Source organism: Lissotriton vulgaris, chromosome 4_1, assembly GCF_964263255.1.
Source record: "Lissotriton vulgaris chromosome 4_1, aLisVul1.2, whole genome shotgun sequence".
Classification (NCBI taxonomy): Eukaryota; Metazoa; Chordata; class Amphibia; order Caudata; family Salamandridae; genus Lissotriton; species Lissotriton vulgaris.
In genome coordinates this window covers 1,469,512,311-1,469,536,908 of record NC_141691.1, presented here as the reverse complement: position 1 = coordinate 1,469,536,908, position 24,598 = coordinate 1,469,512,311, and the positions used below count along the sequence as shown (strand labels likewise).

At 44.6% G+C, this 24,598-nt stretch overlaps 1 protein-coding gene across 2 annotated transcripts in view; it reads right to left on the bottom strand.

Annotated features, from left to right (window-relative positions):
- MAPRE2 (microtubule associated protein RP/EB family member 2) overlaps nucleotides 1-24,598 on the bottom strand; it is an 859,854-nt gene that overhangs the window by 392,031 nt on the left and 443,225 nt on the right. Inside the window, exon 1 of one of the 2 annotated variants that reach the window (XM_086965722.1) lies at nucleotides 19,439-19,672. The exons of the other annotated variant lie outside the window; for it this stretch is intronic. Within the exon in view, the coding sequence (XP_086821848.1) occupies nucleotides 19,439-19,557 (119 nt within the window). The 5' untranslated portion in view covers nucleotides 19,558-19,672. Of the gene's footprint in view, nucleotides 1-19,438; nucleotides 19,673-24,598 lie in introns of those variants that run through there. 2 annotated transcript variants of the gene reach the window in all.

The window sequence follows — 24,598 nt, the reverse complement described above, 5'->3', positions numbered from 1 at the left end:
ATAATCTTACCTACTGCAGAATAAAAGACAGAAATATTTGTAATTCTTAGGGGATATTTTTAGTCTTGCCTCTAGACTGGGTAGTAGATCTCAGGCCTGCATGTTAATCCTCAGTAAAAGAACGTGCATCCAGTCAATAACATATGGTGCAGGAGTTTGGGGCTCTCCCCTGGGCTCTACCGATGTGTCCTATTTACAAAAAGAGAAAAACTAGGTTTTAGGCATATTGTGGGCATAGCCCAGTCTTCCACATCAGTCGTGCCATGAGGAGCCTGGCACCGGTTTCCAGGAAGATGAAATTACGCTGGTGCCCATTTTATGGTGGATTTATGTTTGAGAACCATTTACGTGTCTAAACACAGAAATAATCAAAGACTTTATGAATAAGGAGGCCAGTAATAAATTAAGTGGCTCGGACATAATAAAAGAAAGTGGTGAGCTGGACCAGGCTTTCTGACTTGTTTGATTCTCCTTCAGATACAGGCAATTATGATTAGATCTTGGCATAGAACGCTATGTGGCTCAGAGATGTCGAAAAATGAGCTCTAACATGAAGATTAGCTTGATCTTATGTTTTTTTAATGAGTTTTGCAGTGAAACCCTACTTTAAAACCAATTCCCTATCTCATGAAGGAAACCTTTCGGATGATTACTTTTTGTGAACTAACCCGTCTCTGAACATATGACAACATTTCAAGAAAGATAATGATGTGCTTTATGTTTTTGTGTGACTATTAAAGACCTGTGCGTAACAAATGTATTTGACCATTGTTAATCTGAGACTTTTATGAGTTGTAGACCTACATTTATCTTCAGCTGCCATCTAAACCTTTGGTTTTTTTCACTACTGGCTGTGTTTATGTGCTGCTGTTGAGTGGAACAATGTAGATCAGGATGAAATATAATTTTAATGAGTTTTAGACTGTAGGAAGAATATGGTGTAGAGAAAGAATATCCTCCATAAATATTGTGTCCTAAATATATTGTTTACAAAAATATTGCTCCACTGGGGGTAGATGTTCTATTATTAACTTCAATGGGGTGATATACTTGTAGACGATATTTAGGGCACAGTATTTAGGTCAGAAAGTATTCTGCCAATGATATTCTGATATCACACTGGTTTTACTGCGGTTTGTACGATGCCAAGATGGCCAGTCTTGCCGAAGTGTTCCTTTGTGATAAATTAGTTGTATGTTTTTATAGTAATTATGTTAGCCAAAAGAATCACTTAATTAACAGAACTTGGATCCTTTGTTGCCCTATCAGGGAGAGACAAATCTGCATAAAGTATCAACAACTGCGAATATAGTTTTCGGTGACTCCCTCGACGCCTGAGCCTTAATTATTTAGAGGTGGATTTCAAATGCTCTTCCATAGGGTAAATAATGGGTGAAGGAAGAAGAAAAGCTGCAAGAAGAATTATTTTGCAAGCAGATGGGGTCTTGGTCACATTCCAAAAGATATGGGGACCTTTTAAAAAATGAATGTACAAACTTTAACTGGACTATGAACAAGCAGAAGTTATCTTGTATGTTTTATGTTTTTTAGTGTTATGCTTCCTAATGAAAACATATACGAGGGGAAGCTGCACACAGTTTGGTACCACAACCTCCAGACTTCAGACTGCCTTTAAATAATCGTCCATAGCCAAGCTTGGCACAAAATACAGACACCTATCTACCCCACAAAATACCAAAAATATGATTGAGATCTAACCACCACAAGGCTCAAACCTACGCAAAGATCCCTCCAAACTGAACAGCTGTGCTAAAAAGATAGATTGGGCAACAGGTCGCCCATGCTAATGGAAACAAGTGAAATAGTCCTACAGCACATACGCCCATACACATATAATGACCAACATTGTGCTCTACATCTAATTTGCCACAATCTAATATAATATATCATTAAACAATACATTCGTTCATTCTACCCCTGCCAGCCACTGTTCAATGTGACTCATTACTGAACAATATATAACAGAAACAAATACGTCTACAGGCTACTTTGACTTGAACCAACGAAAACACCAACACCAAATTGACACCAAGATTCTGAATGCACACAGAAGCAAAGAAATTGTAGAAATGCATTTACAACAGAACAAACCGCAACATAACTTAACAAAACAGGACCAACCATGGACATAAGAATTCTCATACCGATGTTAATAAAAAAAAATTAAGAACCAAAAACCAGAGAGAACATAGCAGACAAATATTCAACCACCAACATACCCACGACTGTAACAGGATTCCGAAGTGCACTTTCTAGATCGACAACAATGACTGCAACCCTTGTGACATAGAAAGAGCATGTTTCAGGATGTGTAGAGGATGGGCATTAGTTCCACCACAATTAGGGTCAGACGCCTGGATTTTTTATAACAGAAAATATTTTATTTTGACTTGAGGGGGGCTTCTTACAGTTAGTCGCCAAAACAGTTTTAATTATCCCTACTAAATTCTTGTTTCTTAAGTATGCATTGAAATAATAAGGTCCATTTGCTTTCTTTTCCTTTTTAGGAGTCCTGCAGGTGGTTTGTCCATTTCTCTAGTGATGCGCACACTTCTGCTACAAAGGACCTGGGTAGCCATGACACTCCTGTGGACTGTGGTGGGGGGTAGGGGGGGTGGGGGACACTGAGAAGTGAGCCCACAGACATTCCTCCCATTTGTGTTCACTGCGCTGCTAGCATGTTAGTCTCCTTCTATGGGTGGGCGTTGGTGTCCTTCTTGGACGACAGATTCTGGCTCCATGGTAGCATCCTCTCTGGCTTCTTCCTGCTCTCCCTACTATGCATGTCAAGAGAAAATCTCTGTCAGGTTTACTTAGTCCATCCTCTTTCTGTCCTTTCCGCATTAGTCTTTTTATCCTTTCTTTCATCTTTCCGTTTGTCCATCTTTAATGCAGGGCCGGACTGGAAACCGAAACCGGCACTGGCAAACTTCGGCCTCCCTGGTAGGGCGGTGGGGGTGCTGCCGAGCTGTTTGAAAGGGCCGGTGTCGGCCGACTTTGTTATCAGAGGCCGATATTGCAGGCCCCAGGTAACAAAAATGGCCCCCCAGGGGACAAAAACCGGACCAAACCATGGCGGCCCACCAGGGAAACGCCAGGTGCCCGCTGCGGCCAGTCCAGCCCTGCTTCTGTGTCTGATTTTATGTTTTCTTTCCACCCTTAAGATGACTGGAAGATGTGGACTGGAGACTGGCGCAGTGGGACTCGTTGATTGAGATCAGGTAAGTTCCTGTCACAGGGTGGTAAAGAAGATTGCCTTTCATTGAAGCAATTACTCAACCTTTAGCGCAATTGAGTTAACCCATATCTTCCTAGCTTTGAGTCGAATGAACTTATAATGAGTAGCTGTTGGAGTTCTCTTACAACCTCATCTGTATCTATTTTGTCTTGAACTAGTACTGGTCTTGCGGACACATGATTAGGGATGAAGAGAGGAAAAACCTGCACCTGTGTGATGGTGGTGTGTTTCTTGCCTGGACCGGCGGGGGCTAGCAGCAGAAGTTCAGATGAGAAGCCAGATCCACGAGAAAAAAAACATATTGTGAAATTAATCTGATGTCCTCAAAATTGATAACTTCAACAATCCTTAAAGTACTGGAAAATCTTTGGCTAGGGAGCAGTAAACGTGCAGCCACCAAAATCAATACCTTCACTCTGAGGTAGTTAAGTGTTCCCATTGCGAAATCCCAAGCAGATTTCCAAGTCAAAATCCATGAAAAAGAGTATCTAGGCAGAGGCGCAGACCAAAACATGGATTAATGAATGTGAAGAAGGGTGAATAAAATGTACACGGCACGGAGAACAACCTGACAGAATGAGGGTTATATCAAGTTATGCCCTAGTGGAAAGAGAGATCTGCAATGTTGCAGTTGGCAGAGCTGTCACAACCAGTTTTGAAGACTGGGGAAAGAAGACTAAGGCAGCTGCCCAAGAGAACAAGGGTCAGGACCAAAGCAGGCCAAAGGCACTCAGTGAAAAGGTGCAGGGGCGGCCTTAGGCATGTGCAAGCTGTGCACTTGCATAGGGCCGCCAAACCCCAGGGGCCGCCACGCCAGGCCTGAGGCACTTATAAATGGGGCGCGGCCCAAGTCGGGGCCCCTGAGGCTCTTAAGAAATGGTGCGGGGCCCCGGCCGGGGCCTCTACCTACCTCCCTGCCCAGGGCCGCCATGAGCCTAGAGCCGCCCCTGAAAGGTGTATAGGCACCAGAACTGAAGCAACCACAAGCTCCCATGGGTGCAGCGATACATGGATCTCAAAGTGAGACCCCACCGGAAAGATTTACATTTGTAATAACATTTACACAAATACTGACTTAATAAAATGTTTTTCACGGTCAACAACAAACTTTGATATGTCTATCCTCTCGCCTGAGGTGGATTTGCGCGTTATCTGCAATTTGAACTGGTGCTGTTCCATTAGTTGATCCGGCGTGTGTATGCTGATGTTGAAAAGTAGGGGTCATGGGCAACTGGGTGTGGGCGTTCCACGTGAAGGACTTGAATCTCATCCTGGTCTATTTAATGCCACTGCAAAGTAAAGATACGGTCTACTCAAGGGATCCCAGTACGGTTATTTCCACTGTGCTATGATGATGGAAGGAGTACAATAAATATGTTTGACAATGAGTTTAGGTGGCAGGCGCAAAGCAGCAGCATACTGTAGTCAGTGACTGAGTCAAGAAACCCCTCTCCTCACTTGCGTTCTGGAGAGGATGCCTCATCGCACATCATACCGATGCCTATATTATTAATCCCACAACGCTAATAGAGAGGAATGATCAGATTTGTCACACATCATTTTTAGAATACATCAATAATACTTGCACAAAATGGTGAGCAATGGGATATGGTTCATACCAGAAGGTCATAAATCACGAAGGGCACACACTGAGTTATCTGCCATAAACTATACTCTCTAGTCTCATTGGGAGCTCAAGTCAAGCATCTAAAAAAGAGATTAAACGAATTTGACACCGGATTTCACTCTTCACAGTTAGATGACTTTAATGATAAAGAAAATGACCTGCCTTCTCACAATTCTGAAGGTGGGGCTGCCGGTTAGAGGTACATTAGGACGACAGTTCACAAAATGAAAGCGTGCAAGGGCAAAGGTTAAAACCCCTACTGATTTCAACTATCAGGTAAAGCACCCAAGAGCCCAACACACAACAGTCAGCTGCAGAGTAAATTCAACATCCAATTGTTTTTCAACAATCTTCCATCCAGGAGGTTAGCAAACTCCTGAACAGAGGCATGAAGTACATTGAGTAGTGAAGTAGTGTGGCTCACTGGTTAGAGGCGGCAGACCCGAGAGCAGAGGACGGCCCGGGACCAGGGTTCGATTCCCGGCGCGGCAGGTTTCTGGACCAGGGTCAGCGGACTCGATAATTCTCTCGCCTCGGTGCCCACTCTGATCAGCGATCACACTCGGCAACTCTGGGCATTAGCTTGCCTCATCTTCACTAACGGCCCCACCAGACCGCCGGGGATGCCTGGTCTCACCCTGGAGATACCCATTAAGGGACCATCTCTCAGGGAAGCCAGGAAGGGTTTCGCAGCGGTCGAAGCGCCTTGGGACCCTACGGGTAAGTAGTGCGCTATATAAATGCCAATACATTTACATTTACATTGAACACTAGGACACACAAATACCATTCAGTACTTGCTTTGTAAATAAACAGGAAGTATTTATTACCACTAACACTGGCCCCACCAGTAAAAGAGTGTAACATAAAGGAGCAAAGCAGGCTCATTTATAAGCCTTGAGCCTCAAACAAAATTAATCACCAAATATAGCTTCCCCAACCCTGCGCAGAATAATGTAAAAGAAAGTCCAGTCAATATTCGGACTCCTCCCTCGGTCAAACACCGCAAACACAAAAAGAACTGACAGGGCAGAACATGTGAATACTGCTCAAGTCACCCTGGTTGTGAAGGGCCGGGGTCGTTCTGGGAGTTATTGGTTCACATTCAGTTTTGGTCACTTCACTTCTTTCACCTCTTGAACCAAGGCGAATGGAGTTCAACCCTCCCAGGTCACCAGGTCTCTAGGCACCTTACAGGCACCCAGGTTTCAGCTTGGCTTGACCCAAGCAAAGCCACGTATGATTCTCTTGCTTAGTGGCAAGTAAGAGGGTTTTTTTAGGAAGACGGTCCGGTGTAACATGTACTTTCGGGCTAGAAGGCTTTATTTAATTCATTATTTAAAAGTGTACCCACATTACGGGAAACTAAGAAGAACATATTTTCCCTTTCTAGAGAATGACAATGCAACTCATTTCTAGTGAACCCAGTTATGAGCGTCCTATCCCAGAGATGGTTTTCTACGCAAGTTATAGCTCTGCTCTACTTACACAAATAGGTGGATAATAAACTGCTGCAGACAATACACTAGACATATTATAACACAAGCTTACACACGAGTGCACATTCATACAATGAATAGCTGTTCAGCATCCGTCTGAACGGTTTCAAAACTATGCTGATCTCCAGCCCAGAAATGTCACAGATAATTAGCACCAATTTTCCTCAGACAATCACGATTTATATGGAATAACTAAGTTTTTATTTCTTTGGGAAACTTCAGGAGCTTTTTTTAAGTGAACTTAGATTAACAAATAGTGTTGAAAATATGGTAGTGAATGACTTAAAAAACATTTACAGCTATTGTGTCACTTGGTCAACTTTTGAAATACGCAGCACAAAATAATTCAGTTAAATATAAGGATGTTTTATTTTGGAGCTAAAGTGTTTGCTTACTTTTCTAAAACTGTGCCTGAATAAAAAAAATTGAACAGATGATTTTTAGAGGAAAAAATTATTCCACGACTTCTAAACACTATAGGGCGGTTCAATCTTTTAACCTACTCTGTAGTCATAAATATGTTTACATTAAAATGCTGACTTCTATACTAATAAGAGGCACTCACGTATTCATACGATCAGATTTGCAATGAAAAGCAAAAATATGTTTTAAAACATTTAATGGAATTTTACATTACTTCTAGTGAAGCACTGCTTACAAAGACTAGTATAATGTTATGCAAATCAGAAAAGGTGACCTGTTTCTAGGCAGGATTCAAACACCTGAGCCAGACTAGAGGAATGCTCGGTTTCTACGTGTACAGCTGTGCCAATTTCTGACATTGTTAAAATACTGCTACTACCGGATACCAACAAGGCTGAACATCTTTATTAGGTTTTGCCTAGCGGAAGCTGCGCTCTGCGCAGCTTTTCCGCGCAGGCGAAATCCTGTTGAGAACTGTAGTGTGGCTTTTGTTCGGCCCTCGTCCTTGATTGGCTGGCTCCGTAAACGGAGCCTTGCCATTGGACGAGGGGCCTGTCCGTCAATGCCGGACCAGACACGGGGGCGTTCCCGACATTCTTTGGCTTTTGCCGACGTCACGGGACGCCGGGAACGCCCCCGTGTCTGGTCCGGCATTGCCGGCACTACTGCATCCTACCACTTTGCCCTCTTGCGCACTAATGAGGATTTATGGCGAGTCCACTAGTCCTTAGTATTGGGAAACCCTTTCCCCATTCGTTCAATAGCAGAAACCGCCGCCGTGGCTTCGACAGCGCGACCAGAGCCAGTGGGCTCGTCAGGAGGGCCGCGCTGCCATTGGGTGGCCCAGGGAGAGTTGCCGCGCAGCCATTGGCTGTTCCCCGGAAGCAGAGGTCCGGCCCGCCGTCTGGTTGTGGGCGGGGCCGGGAGGACGTGTTGTTCCGCTTCCCCCTGCCTGGGGGAAGCCTTTGCGGGAGTTGCCGGTCTCCCGTGCCCAGAGGGAGACCGGGGAAGAGAAGAGGTCGCGTCGCCGCTGCTGGGGGCTCCCGGCGCCCCGGAGGAGAAGTGGATCGGGAGCCTGGCGGCTCCACTCGGGAGGACGACGGCGGAAGGAGAAGGCGGTGCTTCATTATGAGGAGGAGACCCGCCGCCGAGCCGCCGCCCAGCAGAGAGGCCGCCGCCCGGAGGAGCCCGCCCAAGAGAGCCCGGTGAGTCTGAAGGGCTGGGGAGGGCTCCGTGCGGCTGCTGTTGGTGCCGGAGAGCGGCACATGGGCGGGAGTGGAGGTAGGGCGGCCCCAGCTGGCAGTGGGCCGCCCCAACGTTTCAAGGGAGCCTGAGGCTCCAACGCCCATGTTGGTCACGAGAGCCCCGTGGGGCACAGTGTTGGCGGTGCAGAAAGGGCGGCCCCGGCTGGCAGCGGGTCGCCCCAACGCGTGTAGAGCCCCGAGAGGCTCCTTGCCCCTATCGTTGTGTCCGGAGCCATGGAGGCTCTAAGGGGGCAGATTTGTTCTACGGGCCCAGAGAGGCTCGAGGTGCCCTACGTGATTTGAGAGCCCAGAGGGGCTTGGGGGCCATTTCCATGACGTCGAGTCCCCCGGGAGGGACTCCAACGACCCCACAGCTGTGCTAAGAGCCTGCTAGGCTCGAGGGGGGCATTGTCTGCAGAGCCTGGGTGGCTCCAACGTTTGGCCACAGTGGTTGTTCCAGAGCCTGTGTGGCTCCAGCATGGCGCAGTTTGCGCCCAAGGGTCAGTGAGGACCCTGTCGCAGTGTAAGTGTTGTGTATGCCTGTGCCCTGCTTGTGCTGTGCGTGGGTTGTCTGAGAGACTCGTCTGTTCACGTGAGTTGTGGGTGTTTTACTCTTTAAAATATGATGCCTTTTTTATTTTATGTTGGTAGCTACTACTTTATACAGTATATTATTAAGCTATATGCCCGTGTGTGCTTGGGGATCTGCTAATTTGAGGAAAGTCTCTGTGTTGTAGCTGTATTTTGTGGTGAGAAGCTTTCAAATAGTCACTTGTTCACTGTGTATGCTGGACGTCATTGCGGGCTTTGTGGGTGTCCAGTCTTCCAGAACATGAATAAAACTACTGTGGCTTACACGCTTCCTTTTGCCTTGAGCTTTAAGCCGAGCGCGTCGAAATACATTATGTATTCGCTTTCCGTGGCCCTCAAAAGGTATGCTAGTCAAATTTAGACTGTAAGCACCACCCTCGTGCATCTTAATTTGTGTTTACTTGCTGGCTTTTTTTGGGCTTTAAAGGTTTTCTTTTTCAAACTGCTGGTGTTTTACCTGTATTTTTTTCAAACCTTTGTACCAGGCAAATTAAAAAAAAAAATTACCCATACCCAAGTCATTCCATAGTGCGCTTCAAAGCGCTATGTGCACTCCAGTCTCATGGAAGTTGGCCCGTGGCACTTTCCGTTGCCCGAGCATTCTGGCAGTTACTTCTATTCTGACTTAATCGGTGTAGAAGTGCGCACACATGCATTTTGTTTTGCAGCAAATGCTACAAAAATCCCCAGCAACGTTCAGTTCTTCTGGGCTTCTGGGATCCTGAGCTGTGTGGCGGTTGTAAAGTAGACTGGGCCTCGCATCCAGGAGGCTGTAGTGATGAGGATAATGATTCCAGGGACTTGATGGTTGGGTAGGAGAGTGGAGAAGAGGAGGGAGGGAGAGAGACAGAGGATTGGAGAAGGAGAAGGAGAGAGCAGCGAGGTGGTAGGTGTTGTAGTCTGTGAGCTGTCGCAGATAATGGCTTGTAGTTGGTGGTTTCAAGCTGTATACAGACATCTCTCACAAAGCTCTTTCAAGGTTAAGTTTATATCAGGGAGGAGACGGAGCAGAGGCTGCTATAGAGAGAGGAGTTGAGTCTGGACTTGTCAGGGCGGACGTGTGTTACAAGACCATTTTTCTGGCATGGGAGATGGTGTGCCAAATGTGTGTCGGTCCGCTGCCCACACTGTGAAATACCCGCAAGCTCTTCTATATACAATGGCAAGTACCTGGAAACTGCGGCACAGATGGACAAAGGCTAGTAGCTCCTCTGTACACATGGCAAAATAACCGCAAACTCCGCTATATAGACTTATGCATACAAGCTAAGTTAGACATACAAACCTCTCCAAGCTCTGCTGCACATAACTGACCAATAACTAGAAGTTCCAGAAATCACTTGCCTCTGTTGCATATGGGGCCAAATTCACGCAACCTTTGCTACATGAATGGGTAAATACCGGGGCCCCCACTATGTACAAACAAAAGTATGCTATAATGCACACGACAAATAACCACAAGCTATACTACAGACCCCAGAAACTGCTGCACTGACGGACAAATACATGCATCTCTACACGTACGGAAATGCTAAACATACAGTCAATACTTGCAAGGTCGCTGTGCACACAGATTTTCTGCCCTTCACCCCCACCCTGTGACTCCTAAGACTTTCCTTTATACGTGATTGTTTTTCCACCAACACAATGGATACATTGAACAACTCCTAGTGTCCTTGATTTAGGGGTGAATGAGCTTTGTCAAGAGAAGGTTAACTGCTTCTGCAGTACATGAATAACAAGCATTGGACATGCAATAGGTCTCGGATTTATTTGAGTAAGAGCTAATGGCATTGTAAATTGCAATGTCTTTTAGCATTGTGTTATGGAGTGTATGCATGTGGTGTGTACTGGAATTATGTGGGTTGGATTGGAATTGTAGCAATCTGCGCTTTGATGAATATGTTTAAAAAGTTTTTTTTTTTTTGGTTCTTGTCTCTGACCCTGCCTCCACAGCGCTCTGAAGCGTAGTAACCGTACTCGTGGTCGCTTTGACTGCATATACAACAACAGTTTGGTTGTGTTTGTTGTAAAATTATATATTTCTGTCAAATGGCTTCAGATTTATTAGCAAAACAAAATTTTTCGGCCAATAAATAGCGATCATAAATATAGACGCACTTTCCCCGGTTTTGTAAAGCAAGTCCAAAATCAAACTCTCGAGCAGTAAAACTGATCAGGCGTTTACTTATTTCATCTACATTAAAAATAATGAGTGACTCGGCCCTTGGGCCTGGAATTTTTCGCATGCCGGTTGCGCCAACCTCTTTTAAGTCGGCGCATTGACCCGCTGAGCTGCCTCGCTAGCCTGCAAGCCAGGAGGTTATTATGGGTCACCAGAGCTGCAATGCTGCATTGTTTTACGCCACATCAGCCTCTTGCGGAGGCTAGCGCAGCGTACGAAGGGGGTGTTGAACGGCTCCTGTCAGGATTGGGAGGTGGGGGCTGCGTCATGCGCGCGCAGTTTATTTTTCCGGGTATCTCGCGCTCTCCAGTGACGCCGAGATTGATGGATTGAATACAGACTGCGCAGAATGATAACTAATGCACACCAGAAGGGTCTGGTATCCTCTGTGGATGAGATCTAAAGCCCTGTGACTCGCATTAAATGTAGCATACTTCTGCTCTGTGTGGGGGGGGCTCTGTGTGGGTGTATGTGTGGAGGGCGCTGTGTGGTTGTGTGGGGGGGCGCTGTGTGTGTTTGTGGGGGGGCTCTCTGTGGGTGTTTGTGTGTGGCATTTGCGAGAGATTAAGCTATTGGCATTGTAAATGACAATGCCATTTATTTATGTTAAAAAAAACATAAATAAAAATAATGTCAAGAGCAATGCCAATAGCTCTAACTTTAACAAAGGCAAAACCATTGCATTGTAAATGCTTGTCTTACATAGGTTCAAACAATTGCTAGCACTAACAGGACAACTTGGGAAATCCTTTCACTCTTTTTAATCAGGCTGAATAGTCTGCATAATAACACAATGGCTTTATAAATCACTCTAACAATGTCATTGGTCTCCAGGTTCTCTTTTGTACACCCCAAGAAAACCCCACGACATAGCACTTCATGCTAGAATTAGCTGTCAATCAAATGTAAAAGCAACAACATTCTATATCTTATTAACATGGGACCACATTTTAAGAAACCATTAGACTCCCCACATTTTTGACAAGTTAAAACTGATTGGAGAGCAAATGAGTGAGACTCAAAATCAACAAAAACAAAATCATAACCTCACATCCTAAACACAAATTTGACAAAAAGCATTTGGAATACAGCACTTTAATTCTGACGGCTCCATCAAGCAGCAATATTAAATCAACAAGTTGGGACGCTGCTTCAACAGCATCATATCCATAAAGGACCAAAGTTGCTAGAGATGGGGTCAATTCATCCAGTTCCACCACGGACCGTACAGGGTACTACACCCCTTCCAATGAAAGTAACATCTAACCGCCAATACTTAAACCATAGTGGAAGCAAGAATTGGCTATTATGATAGCTTAACATCAGTTGACCAGGATGTCATCTGGTCAAGTTACTGGATCTCCTAGAAAAAAAAAAGTGTCTCTTTAGCCCTCATTGTAACATCTCTCAAATGCAGTATGCCCTGTTCCCCTAAAAGTGAGCCAATAAATAGCTCATAGACAACCTCTGCACACTGAAACGCTGAGGAAGTGTGCCAAAATGGCTTCTAGATCCTTGTAATTGCCACTGTTACAAAATGACCTTCAACAGGCATTACTTGAAAAAGGGTTGTCTTTACTATATACAGTTTCCGACTGAGACATCACTAAGTGGTCCCCTCAGGAACAACGAGCTGTGGCTAGAGAGAGAAGTCAACAGATTCTGATGGGTCATGCTATGCTAGTCAATCTTTAATTTGTCATTCTAGTAAAGAAAGCTCTGTTTGTATGACTACTGATAGTCATGTGGTTAGTCTAGAAAGGCTCTCATTCAGATACAGGACAAAAAGCCTGCAACATTTATAACAATGGTCACAGGCAGCCGCGGTCTGTGCAGGCAACAGCGATGGGGCTGCTTAAGGGGGGGATTTTGAGGGATGATGAAGAGGGAAAATTAAATACATCCTTTTCCCTTGACGTCGTCCCTTGAAATACCACCTTACCTGGCCCCACCGCCCCACCGCTGTTAACTGCAACAACAGCGGCTGGTCATAGGCTTGCCATTCACAAATCAAAACAGCTTTTTTTCAGAACAAGATTGCCAGTTCTGACAACCTCTCACAGGAGATGCTATCCATATTTAGAGAGCTAATACTTCACTTCTCCAGCTTCTTCCAAGAGAAGACTGAATCCCTCTGAGAGAACACTTCTTTATCTTCTACCACTCAACAGCTGCCAAAAAGTTCAGCACAGTGGAGAAGTGCGGCTCAATGGTTAGAGCGGCAGACCCTGATGCAGAGGTCTGGCCCGGGACCAGGGTTCAATTCCCGCCTCGGCGGGTCTTGGGCTCAATTTCCTCGGACCTGATAATGCTCGCCTCAGTGCCTATTCTACTCATGGGTCCCACTCTGCAACTCTGGGCAATAGCTTGCTTAATCTCCACAGCGGCCCCAACAGCGCTGGGATGCCTGGCTTCACCTTGGGGGTGCCCAGGAGTGGACATTTCACAGGGAAAAGCCAGGAAGGGTTCCAAAGCGGTATGCGTTACAGCGCCAGGACACCCCAGTTGGGGTATTAGTGCGCTTTACAAGTACAAATTACATTACATTTACACAGTCTTCCAGTGCTCATCAATGATGGAATCTTAAATCACTAAGCTGATTGAGGGCTTTAAGCCCTTCTTACTCAACTGCAATGTATGCAAATATGTAAAAGTCAATACTGGTCTCCAATTTATTGTTCCCATTCTCTTTTGCCTCATCAATGAAGCCATCTCAATAGCAGTTCTTCAATGTCCATTTAGGAAACGGATTGTGGATAAGGATGTCACTCTGACAAAACCAAAAACAACAGTTGATGGACAGAATGCAGAACAATGTCATACATTCACCCCAATACAGAGATCTGGGCCTTAATCCATAGTTTTTTTTCTCACCATGCAATTCCAGTTTGAACCCAACCATATGCAAATCAGTCTTGACCCTGTGCCTCATGGGAACAGTACAGTGGCACTATGTTGCAAAAACAGCAACAATGACAGAAGGAATGCTTGAATTAATCTAAACCACAGGTGAGCGCTCTAGGCCAAATTCCAGTACATCAATTTTTCCCTGCGATGCCAAACCACACAGAGACCTGCAATATGCAAATCAGTATTTGTCCTGATCCAACAGGAACAGCCCAGCCTGGTCTGACCTGCCAGCGTCCCATCTGGACAGGAACATGAGCAACCCTGGAACAGATTCGGCCAACTTACACTTCGTTAGTGAGATACAGCTTGAGTCCTATGGCACAGAGAGCACTGGTCTCAGATGTGGGCATTTCTGTCGATCTTAGAGAATGAACAGCAACAAACAACAAGGTGAAGGAAGGAAGAATAGTTTCAATTAATGCCAGTAAAGATTAATAGGGTGACCTAGTATCTCACAGAACTTGGGAGACTAGAACAGTATGCACTAATGGTTGGTTCTGTCGAGCAAGGTAGAATTAATTTAATATTTATATTTTGTCCTGACCACTAGGAAAAACCAATCAATTATATATAGTTCGCATTATATACCACACAGACACAAAAACACTGAGACAGACAAAGTGAACCTAAAAAAGTAAACGATATATTATCAGTCATATATCGTATATCCCACTACATATACAAACATACATTGAGAAGGAAAGAAAACATTTTATTTTATTTCCTTCTCAATGTGCTTTGTAAATGTTAAATGTTGGTCTATAATGGTCACATGACACATATCTGTGTATGTAATGATATACGGTGTTGAATTGTCTTTTACATTTTTGAATATGTAGTGTGCTATATGATACATGACTGATAATATATTGTTCACTTTTTTTAGTTCACTGTGTCCGTCTCAGTGTTTTTGTGTCTGTATGGTATATAAAGCGAACGACATGTCATCGATTGTTTTTTTGTTAGTGGTCAGGATAAAATATCAATTAATTCCATTCCATCATTTTTCAGCCACAATGCCACTTCAGATAGAGACCTACCAAACGACAATCAGTCTAGGCCATGTTCTAATAAGAACAGTCAAGTCTGAATCCCACCATATACGCTCTACTCTTTTAAAGCAATTCTGGTGGGGTAACCTATGTTATCTCAGATGTTGTTAACTCGTGTAGATGTAAAAGAAACTGTGGTGTCAGACACTTGAGTAAAATGTGTTATGTACCATAGCCTTTGACCGAAGTCTCCACACCTTATGTTTCAAACACAGGTATTCAACAAATGATACATCATATCGTATGGTATCTAGTAAATTGAATCTGTGTCATATGACAAACGCACAGTTCAACGCTTGCAACTGCTTGAGAGGTCTCGCATGGCCTTGTTGAATGCAGGGAGGTGAACTGAGTTTCATTCTGGGCTTACCCTACGATGTGGTAGAGCGACACAACCAGGCAGAACTAGTTCAGAAAAAATATCTAGGCTTTTCCATGACAAAGCAGGATCAGAACTGGGTTTTCCCCCCAAACATCGTGTGGCACAAACCAGGTATGGGTTGTAAATATTGACATGCAAATACCTACCTATTGCACAACAACATACTTATAAGAACATATTTTGTTAAAGCTTGCAATACTATTCTATTTCAAAATTAACTCATAAACAAATGAACGGATAAGCAACTAAACATATTTGCCTTAAACGTAACATGAATTGTACATCACTAAACACACATGAGAAACATGGCTTTCTAACAAGGGTATTGCTGTATATAACACTGTTAACAAAAAAAACGGTTCTCGGCAGAAATTACATGACAAATGATAGTTTTCATTATTCTTTCAACAGTCAAAATACTAAACAAGATTGACTACTGTCATGGAAACAAGCTCCTCTGTCAACTTTCCCATTTCTTCTGTGGATTAATTTATACTAGAAGCCGCCGGTTGCTAGGCAATCGCCCACCATTTGCTGTTTCCTTCCACCTGGTTACCACGCACCTCCTGTCAGCACAGACGAGCTTTTCCGCTCCACTATTTTTGCTGGTCTTATGTTTTGCACCTTAGTGAGGTGGGAGTATAGTAACACTCTCTGCAAAGCTGCAAACTGCGGGTTCTCCAAAGCTCCAATTAGAGCTAAATGTGGCATAGTATTCCCCGAGGCGGGCTCAATGTCACGCAGTAGCTGCTCTCTCAGAAGGACACTGGCAAAGATCAAGATGGCTTCCTTGGCCCATAAAGACTACACACGTAATCACTAACGTGATTCAAGATAACAGCACTCCTCCATTAACAATCTTCAACTAGTTACCGGAATGGTGATTTGTGCAATTAATACAGAAAAGATTAGGTTCTCCATTTTGACTGAAAACTCACCATTTTATCATGACATTGACCTCAAGTTACCACAATTGCACTGATTATAGTGCCTCTGTCTCTTTCTTAGGTTTGTTTCAAGTGAACTGTTTTCCCCCAGATCTCATCTTTGGGCAGTGATGTCCTGATACAATGCCTATTAAACATCTGATTAATATTATGCTTAACTCCAAAATGAGTTTATTGTAAGAAAATTTTGAAAAATATTAAGGCGAATACTAATAACATTTTGTTTCGAGCTCAAACGGTTCAAAAGTTAGTAAAATCGCAGCAACACGTGTTGCAGGGCAGTGGAAGGCCCTTTGCAAAGGTTAACTGGTCACCTTTCTGTAGTCTATTGCTATATTTGGGTGTTAAACTGGTACTAATGAGGTACCACTAATGCTCAGACAATGTCAAATTACAAAATAATGACGTAAAACTATCGCAAAACGTGCAGCATAATTTATGTTTTCATGCTGTATAATTTACTAAACCTGCTGCATAATTTGACCCACCCCTGCCTATAATCCCAGTGGCCTTGAATATTAATAAAATGCAACAGAAAGTTAGATAAATTAAAAAGGGATGAATATATTCTAGAAAACATATTTTTAGAGGAAGCTCTCTTGTGAAATCAACTGTGTACCGTTAAGTGGCGATAATAGTGCTCAACTCCTTTCAGCACACCTCTTTCTATGAAATATTCATGAAATACTATAATGAACTGAAACTGAATTATATTTTAGGGCAAGAATTATTAAGCTTCAGTTACTAGGTTAAACCTTCTGAGTGCTGATACCATACCTGTGCATTCACACTGTAACGTCACGTCCACTAGCAAACCAGCATGGTTGTTTACAAAATGGAACACGTTTTCTAACAGGCTAAAATTAGATGACAACAAATTGAGCGATGGAATATTGTATTTTAAATATTAAATATTCTGTACATTGTACTGTAATACAGCTGAAGAACAGAATAATTGAATTAATGATAACCTCTGGCAATGTCTGCAAATAGAACACCGTCTCAGCATTCTCAATCCATCTGTGCCATATCTGAACGGGACCAACCATAAACGAATCTGTCACGGCCTGGCCACCAGAGGGCAGTCCAACGAACTACTACTACCAAGCCACATCCCATGAACACATGAACACAAACAACCCCAGATGCACTAAGCCTTTGACAGTGCTCAGTGGTGAGGTGCAGCTTGAGCTCTTCTAGATTAAGCTCAAACGCTCCATGTTTTGGTTGAGGGGTGTTTTCATTTAGGGAGACAAATTAATTTCATGATTATTAATATTCATTCATAAACTTGGGAACAGTTTGGAATAGTATTCCATTGAATCATTTTAGCTCGGCTACACCATTTCAGAAATAGATCAACTATATGCAAATGAGTTGTGGGCCTATGCCAAGAGACACCGTCCAGTATCAACTGCTGGCCGTGCCCCAAAAGAAAGGGAGCGCAAGTAACCCCAGGGCGGGACTAAGATTTTGCATGTGGTTGTCTATCTTCTGTGATGACATAACAGCCAAATACAATGGGAGGGAGTGCGAGCCAGATGATATTCCATTTTGTAAGATTAACTGAAGCATCTTCATCCATCATCATGCAGTGTATTTTAGACCACCCTGACACTGCTGTGGCCATTAAAAAACAGATGGCATGTTAGACCTTGCAGACATTGTTCAAAACCCCCAACACAGTCATTTCTTAAGAGACAACCAGCACAAAGCCTGCTCGACAAGTCCCTGGGCGATCGCCTCCGGTCTCAGAAGGCCTCTGGTCAAGATTCTCTCCCTTTTATATTCTTAACAGCAGGCCATTCTCATTTCATATGCCAGGGGCAGGCTGTCAATCCAGTGGGCAACTGGCTGTAACAAAGCGCATCATCACAGACCGAGCAATAGCCATAAACTAGCAGAGGCGAAGAGCACAGCACTTTTGTTGGGAGCGGGTAATACGCATTTCATTTTACAAATACATGCTGATGTCAAACAGTCTTTGAAGCTCTGTGACAGATACAACGAGAGCTCCCACGCGAAGTGCGTGGCACCACACAGAATGCCTCGAAAAGTAAAGTATGTCAGTGAATTGGCAGTATAACATTACCAATATAGGTACACACGTACACATATACGGAACAGAATTATAAACATGATTTCCATCTTTTTATACGTCAGATTAAAAGTGTTAAAAACAAGGTATTCATGCTATGGGTGTAAATGCAGTCACTTGTACCAAACCCTCCACGCTAAGAATGTGTCACTTTGAAACCTGCCGGGAAAGTTGACACGTCTGGGGTGTTGAGGATTCTTTCTACGTCAGCCCTTTCACAGGGGAGACAAAACAATCAGAACAATCTGGCAATAAACATTTAATAACACTGCGAAAACAGCACTGCCCGTGCAAGAATCTTCACCTGTACCTTTAATGGATTTATCTCCGTAAACATAAGGTGAAATGCGTTAATGTAGAAAGCCAGCGTAGCATACATCTGCTGAGTGAGTGCAGAAGGCAGTGACAGGGCACACACCCGCCAGCTCTTCGTAATGTTGTGATTTTCTGCCTGATATGAGCGCGCAGGATTGCTAAACCTATGTGCTAATTCGGCATAGAAAAAAAAGAAATTCTCTTTCATGTGCGGATTCCCTGCTGTGCCCTGTAGCCGTGCGTCTCTAGGGGGTTTGGGCACAGGCAGGAACCCCGGTGCATGCACGCACAGCAGCAGCAGCACGACCGGTGCTGTCAGCCCTCGCACCAATCAGCCGCCTGAGCCTCACAAAGCTCCTCAACCTGGCAGTGTTGCCATCAGAGCCTGCTGCTGCTGCAGCCTGCGTTTAATGGGGATCCATGTTTTGCCACACGCACCCGGGCACGCTGCCTCCCACTTCCCCCGCTCACTCTGCTGCATCTGGCCACGCTGCTCGGCTCTCATTAGCGGAAAAGGAAAGCGCACAGACAAAAAGAAGCCCTTGAAATAGCAGGCACGCCGCGCTCGCCATCCATTCGTGCAGCAGGAAGCGATGCGAGCACGGGAAGCCACTGCGAGCAGGACATTAAAGGGCTGCAGATTACACACAGGCTGCGTGAAGTGTGCAGCTCTCCCTGCACGCAGTAGGCAGCCAGTGATGAGGAGAGCGCTTCCATGGTGGGGCACTGAAATCAGAGCAGTGCATGGGATCATCTGGCCTGCCACCTCCCCAGGGTCCAGTGCAGGGCGTTTGCCAGTGCCGAGGGCTCCGCTGCTGTACCCCCGGCCGGCGGGTGCTGGGGGCCCGCTGGCAGGGGCAGCCCTCCGTGCCAGTGTTATGCAATGCCCTCGCCCCCGACCCTCACCTGTAGGAGCGCTCGCCCCGCACGGTGTGCTTCCTGAAGGGGATGATGGTGCCGTTATCCTGCAGGATGTCGTTGTTGTTCTCGCCATTGGGGGAGAGCGCTTGCGTTGGGCCGGGCATTGGGGCGGTTTTCACAATAGCGCCGTCTGTCTGTCTGTGTGTCTGTGCGGAGGTGCTGTCGCTGGGGTCTGGCCGCTGCTGCTGCTGCTTCGCCACAGCTCCCCGGCTCCCCCCGCCTGCTCGCGCCTGACGTCACCCGGAGCAGCATCCTGGTCACGTGGCCGGGAGGTCCCTCGCCATGGCAACCGGCTAACTCATCACATCTCTCCAGCGCGCGGAGAGCGGCCCAGGCAGGAGCAGGCCGGGCCTTTAACGGGCGCGCGTGCGGGCCGGCATCTGGCGTGGCGGGCCAGCACGCGCCGCCTCCACGCGCACACCCCACACCCCACCGGCGCGGAACCCGCTCTTCCAGCCAGGCACCGCTTCTCCTGTACTGCCGCTGCCTCCCTCCTCGCGCTCAGCTACTCCACCCCGTCTCGCGCTGCCTGCCTCGCAGCTGCACGCATGAAGAGCGCCCGACCAGGGGTTTCCGAGGCTGGCATCTGTCAGGGCCTCAGACGCTCACGCTGTCACTTTTTTTCTCTCTCGGGTCAATGAACAGGGGTCTTTGGGGAGGTTTCATGTGTAACCAATGGGTACTATTGAGCTACATTTTTACCACACTCAATTTAGAGCTAGAGTGCAGATAATGTGGATGGAGTATAGATTAACTCAGCAGTCGACGGGGTGTTATAAAACAAGTCGCATCCCAAACGCAGTATTTAGTAGACGTTTTGTGCACTGATTCCTGTGGTACAAGGGCTTAATTTCACTTAAACAAAGAATTTACTCGATTGAATTTCAGAACAGGCTCCATTGTATATTACAAAGAAAGAGTTAGACAGCTGTTAACCCAAGCAGCAGGTTGGAGCGAGGACTGTGTGGTCCCCACCATGGCACAGTGCGTGGGAGGGTGTGTGTGTGTGTATGTTGGGGGGAGGGGGTTGGTGCTCATAGCAGGCGTCCATCATTATTTCCATTAATACCAGTTTCTAGCAGCGATCTCTGCGACATAGTCCAGGGCAGGACAATTTAAACTTAAAGTTGAACAAGCTTTCCCTCGTTAGCGTTACAGCTTCCTTTTTAGGGATCTGCAGAGATCTACGTTGCTGCGTACTAACCCGTGTTAAGATATAGAGAGTAATAGGGATCAAAAGGACGGCACTGTGATTGCTGGGTAAAAATAGTGTTGTAGCGTGTATAAATAAAATGCATAACAATGAATATGCTGTAATGAACACAGACTGAATTCAAGATATCCTTCTGAGAAGTTGTGTTTATTTCAACATGAATAGTATAGGATTTAATTTCAAAATACTAGTTGCTTTTTGCAGCCATTTTATTCTTGGCACGCAGTCGTCTTTCTGTCCTTTCCTCACACGTGTCAGCAGGTAACATATCTTTTGAAAACATTTTTTTTAAATACGTCATTCTCTCATGTACAACACGATGCTTTGTTTTCAACAGGGCTCGAGTCGGGGGTACATGCAGGTACACGGCGTCCCCCCACTCTTTTCACAGGACGCCGTCCCCCCTGCAGACACTATAAGACTGTCAGATGGGTTAGTCTGTCCCAGTATTTACACAAATAATTTTAAATAGCTCTATTTCATTTATTGTATAGCGCTACGTCGTGACGTCATGAGGTCATTTGCATATTGTCTTACTTGGTCAGTCCCCCTGCTTCTTTTTATAGGACTTGTGCCCTGATTTTCAATCTGTGTTAGCATAGTGCATGTGTTATCCAGGTCTCACCTATTGGCATTACTTTGTGATTCTAATGAGAACTTAACCTTTATTCTAGCGATATTTGTACTAATTATTAAGGTGTTTCAGGAGCAACGAGCATGGGAACTACATTATAGGAACCTGTGGGATAGTGCTGAGGAATGTGATTTCTAACTGTATTGTTCAGTCTTTAACATGATTGGATGGGATTTCAGACCTTTGCGCAGTCACACCAAATGTAGGAATCTTATTGTTTTTCACCCTATAAAATGTGCCTTACCCGAAGAGTTTTGGCTTCACTGGCCCCTGATCTTTACAAGGCTACACTCTGTTGGCTGGACCTGTGATTTATGACTTACTTGCTTGAGATGAATTATATTCTGTTCTCCTATTTCATTATTTGCTTTTTACGAACTTCATGTGTTTATATGATTATTGATTTATTCCTACCCCTGTAGTATTGACTCTCTCCTTTCCATTTATGTTGCTTTCTCTAATGCCTTTAACTTTTAATAAACCATCATGGTTTTCATTAAAATACTTGTCAGTTTTTATTGTGGAGTCTAACATGCTTTACATTTAATTCTGAAAGGTTATTTAATATTGAATTTGTATGTCGACCGAATCCAGCGAAGAGCAATAAAACTCCAAAAGGATTAACACTGCTACCGGTTCATGGGTAGCCCTTTAGAATGAAAACTAGGAAAACACGTTGCATCAGTAAGTATTGACTTCATTTCAGCTGTTGTAACAGTTTTCAAAAGCAATTATCAATTAATTATAAAGTTGGTTTTGATCACACGGAGTGCGGTGGTATGCGAATGATGATAAATAATAAAATTGTGCAATAATACAAAAAGAAACCTTCAGGCAATGCAGTTACTCTGAAGTCATGCAACAAGTCAAGTGGTACCAATATTCATCCTTCCCATCTGATGAGATGCTTTTTTCCACACTACAAGCAGTGCAAGGGTGGAGGTTCATACCTGCCACTGGATCCAAAAGAACTGAATGATATTCCACAGAAAAAACAAGACTGCATGAGTCAAAAGGACAAACCACACCAACGTTTACCACACAGAAACAGAGAGGTTAGTAACGGAGACTTCCAGGCCCGATTTCATGCCTATTTTTCATTAAAAAATGCACCAGTCTCCATCTTCACGCCATACTTTAGGATACTACTACCCAAAACCGGTATCAGACATTAATTAATTAACAATCTACGACTCCACCCGTTTTACCGGGATGTTGTCCCTTTCCTTGAACAAAATATTTGCTTCTTTACTACTACCCATACTGCAATCTCATATTGCATTATCTAGTTCGGTAACTAACCACTGAATGAAGAATGCTTGCCTCATCTACAGTGCTGATTTCCCTGTGAAATGTGAATGTTTCCATGATCATATCCTTCATCTTGCTTCCTTCTGTAAACGTTATTCATGTTTATTCTCTGGAGTCTTTTTTCATATGAACCACGGAATAGTTGGAAAATCCTCCTTGGGCTGATGAAGATTTGCTTACGAAATCCTGGCGTTTGTCGATAACTTTAGTCTCAGTGAAAAAAACCCAAGATACTTCATAAAAGCAAAGGAGTTATTTCTGATGTGAATCATTTGTATATCTTTTATAAAATATATTTGTATCGAATTTTTGTTTATCAGCAATAATCTTTTCACGTTTCTCTCATGGGTCACATATTCATGATCCTGGTTTCACATTATAAACAGATAGGTTGTCCAGCAGATTTAAATGCTGTTATTGTGAAACACAACATGTGTTGAAAACGGAAACAAGGAAATGAGAAATAACAATAAACTAAACTCTGAGCACTCAACACCCACAGAAAAAACAATCAATATTTCATTAAAGAAGGAAAAGCATCTCAAATTATTGTTGTTGTATAAAATCATCATTATAATATCACACAATCTGCAGGTGAATCCTCTTTCAGGTTTGACGGAGATCCAAGGTGTCCGCTGTCATACTGTTAGGTGAGGAGTAGAGCACCAATGCATCTATTAGGTACCAACCAGACCCCATGGACATTATTTCCTACTGAATATAAGGCTTACTGAGATTAAGCATCTGGAGGGGGGAGGGGGGCTCATCCTTCAGCATGGGGCCAGGTATAAATCTCAATTTGTGATTCTGGATATTTTGCCCCCTCTCCGAGCCAGATTCATTAACAATTAGACCTCTGCCTCGCCCATTTTCCCAACTCCCACCATCACCCACTCAATGAAGGGGCTGTGCCACTCTTCCACTGCATCGCAATTTGCCTTTTAGCCAACAGCAGAGCTACGTCGGTAAATCTAGTCACCTCGCAGTTTTTCTGTATCGTAAAATACCCAGAAGACAGGTTTTAGGGGTATATTGGATGTCCAGATCAACAATACAGCCTGTTAGCTGTAGGAAATTGGACTAATGTACCAGTTTCAAACAGGCCCAGAACATATGGAAGACTTCTGCATTGTGCGCAGCACATCTAGGACAGACACCTGACACCATGGAGAATATTCTGTGGATTCTACTAGGCAGTGTAACATGTGGTATTGAATCAGTTGGAAGCGGGTGCTCCAAAACACTCCTTTGCCTTGCTTCCAGACTGTCCTAATCATGATCAGTAAAGTCTTTATTAGCGCTATTACTTGTTTGTAGAAATGTGTCACCAAATGTCTTCACCGCCTATTGTCAGGACAGCCTGAGCCATATTGTGCGACGGGACCATCTTGATGTATCCCCTGGTGTCACTGGCGGGACTGAATAGCGCATTATGTTCTAGAAATTGATCAACAGGTAGGGGAAAACTTTGGGTTGTCAGCAAAGTGCACAAAGTGCTCATCTATTATTAAATCTCGGACGTTTTTAGGGCTCGGGTCTACGTCACACTGCGTAGCAGTGTGGGCGGAGCCCAAGAGTCCTTTTGTTAGCGTCTCCGAAAATCTACCTAACAAATTCCTGGCTGCTCGTGATTTTTCGTCTTTTTTTTGGTAGCGGCATTTCGATTGGCCTTCTGGTGCGTGTGTTTTCAGAAGAGAGCACGCAATAAGCCACAGGCGGTAGAGTAGCTCCGCCTAGTGCATATTCCGTGCGGACACGCGCACCAGAAGGCCATATTTCTTCAATTATCGCGGCTTGACGGCCGCGTTAATTCAAAAGATATGTTAGCAGTGGCGCGCGGGCGCGCACCACTGCTCGTTTCAGAAGGACTGGTTTCTGCTTCCTTTCATGTGTCAGTGCGACGACCGCGGTATCCTCTATGTTCTGCTTGTTTAAACAACAGTCCGACCCTGAAAGTTTTCCAAATATGTGTCTCCGGTCATTATTT